Below are 3,748 nucleotides of genomic sequence, written 5' to 3' on the forward strand. Positions count from 1 at the left end.
TAATCGTAAGAAACCAAATACACACATGAATAGACGAACAAGCTGCACTGCTGTGCACTGCTGTGCTAGTATGTGTTTGGAAGTAGAACTGTGTTGAGTACTGAGAAATACATGGGTATTGTTGGCTTTGCTGTCATATTCCCGCAACCACATGACGAGAACTCATCTGTGATCTGACTTGTGTTCATAGGCAATGGATGAGAATTGTTCGAATCTGGCGGAGTTGGAAACTCCATTCATCACAATGCAAGGGTATGTTGAAAATACATTTTCCTACCGTTGCATTCTCAGATATATTCAAAGGGCATGCTGTACTGTTATCCTGGTGTTCAACTTGTGGAGGTGACATAGGTTGCATCTTTAACCTACTTCAAAGCTAAGGCGAGTTGTCGTCATATGAAACATCTTGTATCTGTATAGTTTGATATCAGTACTCGTAGAATGATCTTATGAGTAGGTGCATCTCAACACGGAAGTGTGTTCTATGCATAACGTTGCCGAATACGCAAATAGATGAGTTGCAGTTGTTGTACACCGAGGACGTATTTTTCAGATCATTGACGCTTTCTATGTACACGAGTTTAAAGTTGGGTTAAACCCTAAGATACCGTGGGAAGGAAGGTAACAGTGTAAAGTGAACACTTCGCCCTGTATGCGAGAGAGAATCTTCCAGTCGAAGTAGCCATTTTTTTCTTCAAAATAACCAAATTGACTATGATTCACATCGGATATCATAAACGAGCAGTACTATCAAGAAAGTACGTGTTTGTAGTACATTGTGCGGATTGCTCTTTCTAAAATTATCACCTAATGTCGCAAAATATTTCAACCTCACCCTCTAATAGGAACGAGAATGACGTCGTTTTGTCGGACAACGCCATGTTCATATATCAAAACGCCAAGTCAGTCGACAAGCAATTACAGTACATCGATGGCGGCAGACACGATCTCCATGCATGTAGTCAGCTTATCCGACAACACGTTATGAATGTATGTTTTGTTGTCCACGCGTCGTCATGTGAATATTGCTGACTTGTTGCATGTCAGAATACCGTCCTTCAACAGAATAAGAGCATGGTTAGAGCATATCCGAATCACCAAACCGGCTTATTTCCTACGTTTCTATACGCATATGTTATGTTCTTATCTGGCCACACGATGTCAGTCATCACCTCGTTTTCATTCGATATTGTAATCTCCCAGATATGCATACAGTCACGGTGGGAATAGGTTCATAACTTTTACTGCGATGTCTTCAAGCGGTACTCCATACTTTGTATACTGCTCTAGTTCACAATGCGTGAAAACATCTTTCACACCACTTCATGGCTATCTACAGGCTAGAAGTTATCACCTCGTATGACCACGACGAGGTGTGAAGTTATATATCGCGAGTATTTCTATTGCACGCTTCCTTGAATGATATCACTATTGGTAGTTGCATTTTCTATATCAGTGTGTCTCCACCGGCTTTTTTTTTAAGTGAAGTGAAGCTTAGACATATTTATCGTTATGATTTCAACACGTGTATTGATTCGCAGTTCCTACTATCTGCATCGTGCAGACTCTGTACAGCTGGGTTGCTGAAAGGTCCGGCGAATCGGCAGAGGAAGTACATCATCGGTTGGCTGCGGTAAGCAGTTTCCGCTTAGGAACTCCCGTAGGCCTATCCACCTCAGCAGGCGTCAAGAGTGCCGCCTGCAACGAAACCAACGCAAACAGTGCGAGTGGTCTGGAGGATGTGATTGAGAGCGATAGTGCAAGCATTGGACATGAAGACTTGACGCGCTCTCTCGAGATCAAGTCAGGGTCGGAGGGCACAACGGTAGAAAGCGCTGACCACCCACGTGGACTTTTAAGCGAGACGGAAGGGGATGGAGATGCCCAGGCAGCCATTGAAGGGGATGCAGTGGACGCTGGTGTAATGTTATCAGGACTTGAGGAGAGAAGGGCTTTGGAAGGCGACACAGCTCCACTTCAGAATGCTCCAGTTCTGCCAACAGACGAAAGGAGTTTGTCCGAATCAGATGAGGTACTCATAGGTGATGGTGAGAAATCTTTGTGTGCTGGCAATGATGACGAGGCCTCGCCCGCAAAAATAAGGATGCATAAACAGATGAGTCAGCCTTTGAGTAAGCAGTATCTAAACAACTGCAGCAGCGCAGCGACGGAGGGTGATGATATAATCGGCGATTCGGGCAGAAGGCGGAGCAACAGTCGCAGACACAGTTGCGCCGACTTCTCGGACACGACTACTATGGTGTCTATCAACTTCGATGTGAACGACTGGTTTAGTGAGAATGCTGACGCCGAGGCCGCGAGGGAAAATGGTGCGGGCAAAACAAAGAAGGCCAATGTGCTGCGGCACGCTTCAACGCAAGGGGACGCCCAGGTGGGAACCGGACGGCGAAAACATGCCAGTTTCGGTGTAAGGATGTCAGATGCAGCAAATCTGGGCATGAGCAAAGACGGTGTCGTTCTGGTATTTGCAGATGAGAGTGGAATCCGATACAGTCGAGACACAACTGTGGAAAATACAGTGGCAGAAGCTCAGCAAATATATAAACACAGCGACGATGCTGAGCATGAATTAGCTGCTAACAGTGGTTCTGGTACGTAGGGTACGTTTGAGAATGTTAAAGGTCTCCATCCGTGCCTCTGATGGTGGAAATGCTGCGTGAGTGTAGTAATTCTGCAGTGTGCGGTGTAAACGATAGATTAAAACCGATTTTCAACACTGATAACTAAGTGTCTGCGCGACTGCTATCCGCCAGCTTTAGAAATGATCATTTGTGCTTTGGAAATATCAGCACGCACAAGACTATCGTCGCATATGTACACGCTGATCATGTGGTATGGTCGTTGGGTTATTATGGTTTGCCAGAGCTTGTACATATCATTAATATACATGACGGGCAGCATATATACAACGACGCTTGCGAAACATAATTCTGAATATATAAAATGAAATTGTTTTGAATGCTATTGGATGGAGTCGAGAATTACTTTGGATGTAACATGGAATACTGAATCATTTAGATGCAATATATATTACTTGACTGTCCACTTTCATTTTTGGATTATGCCGGGAGCGAGCGAAGCGAGCACTTTTGATTAATTAATGGAGGGGAAAGGAAGAAAAGGGCAGGGCCTTTTAAAAGGCGTAGCCTTCCTTCGTACTGTGCCCTATTTTTATGTTAGAACTATTTTATTATTTTTATAGCAGTCATTGTAGGAGGCTATGTAGTCATATTTAAAATGAATCAATACTTTATTATAGTTTTATAAGTATCCTCCGTCGTTGGTTATTTAAATCCTTTATAGCCGCCTCCCAACCTTGTACTTTATATACAATGACACCAAAATCAAGGAAGCGAAAAGCAGACGGCACGCTTAAAGCTTCTGGTGGAACTCGTCGCGGTGCCGGTAAGCCAAATGCATCGTCTGGATTCAATAAGAATCTATCCTCCGGATAATCAACATTATTCGGCGGTAGGGCTGCTGCCGCATGCGTCGCACAGCATGGCCCAGCTCAAGAAACAGAATCAAACTCAGCAATTGCAACTAATACCAACTCAGCAATTACAGCACAAGAATCATACAAAAGTATCGAGGCAGACAACGTTCTAGTCCATTTCAAAGTATGGAGTATATATATGCATGTATATATACACGTGTATATGTATGTTTGTATATAATGTATGTTTGTATGTATGCATGTATGAATACTATGCATGTATGATGTATA

The 3,748-nt window shown here is 43.5% G+C and overlaps 1 protein-coding gene across 1 annotated transcript; it reads left to right on the forward strand.

Annotated features, from left to right (window-relative positions):
• Nucleotides 1–810: 810 nt before the first annotated feature.
• SARC_05538 (hypothetical protein) lies at nucleotides 811–2,620 on the forward strand (the record flags this gene model as incomplete). Its single annotated transcript, XM_014300584.1, has 2 exons — nucleotides 811–990; nucleotides 1,565–2,620. The coding sequence occupies 2 exons, from the start codon at nucleotides 811–813 to the stop codon at nucleotides 2,618–2,620; spliced, it is 1,236 nt and encodes a 411-aa protein (XP_014156059.1).
• Between the last annotated feature and the right edge of the window lie 1,128 nt (nucleotides 2,621–3,748).

This window comes from Sphaeroforma arctica, assembly GCF_001186125.1.
Source record: "Sphaeroforma arctica JP610 unplaced genomic scaffold supercont1.357, whole genome shotgun sequence".
In the NCBI taxonomy this organism is placed as follows: domain Eukaryota; class Ichthyosporea; order Ichthyophonida; genus Sphaeroforma; species Sphaeroforma arctica.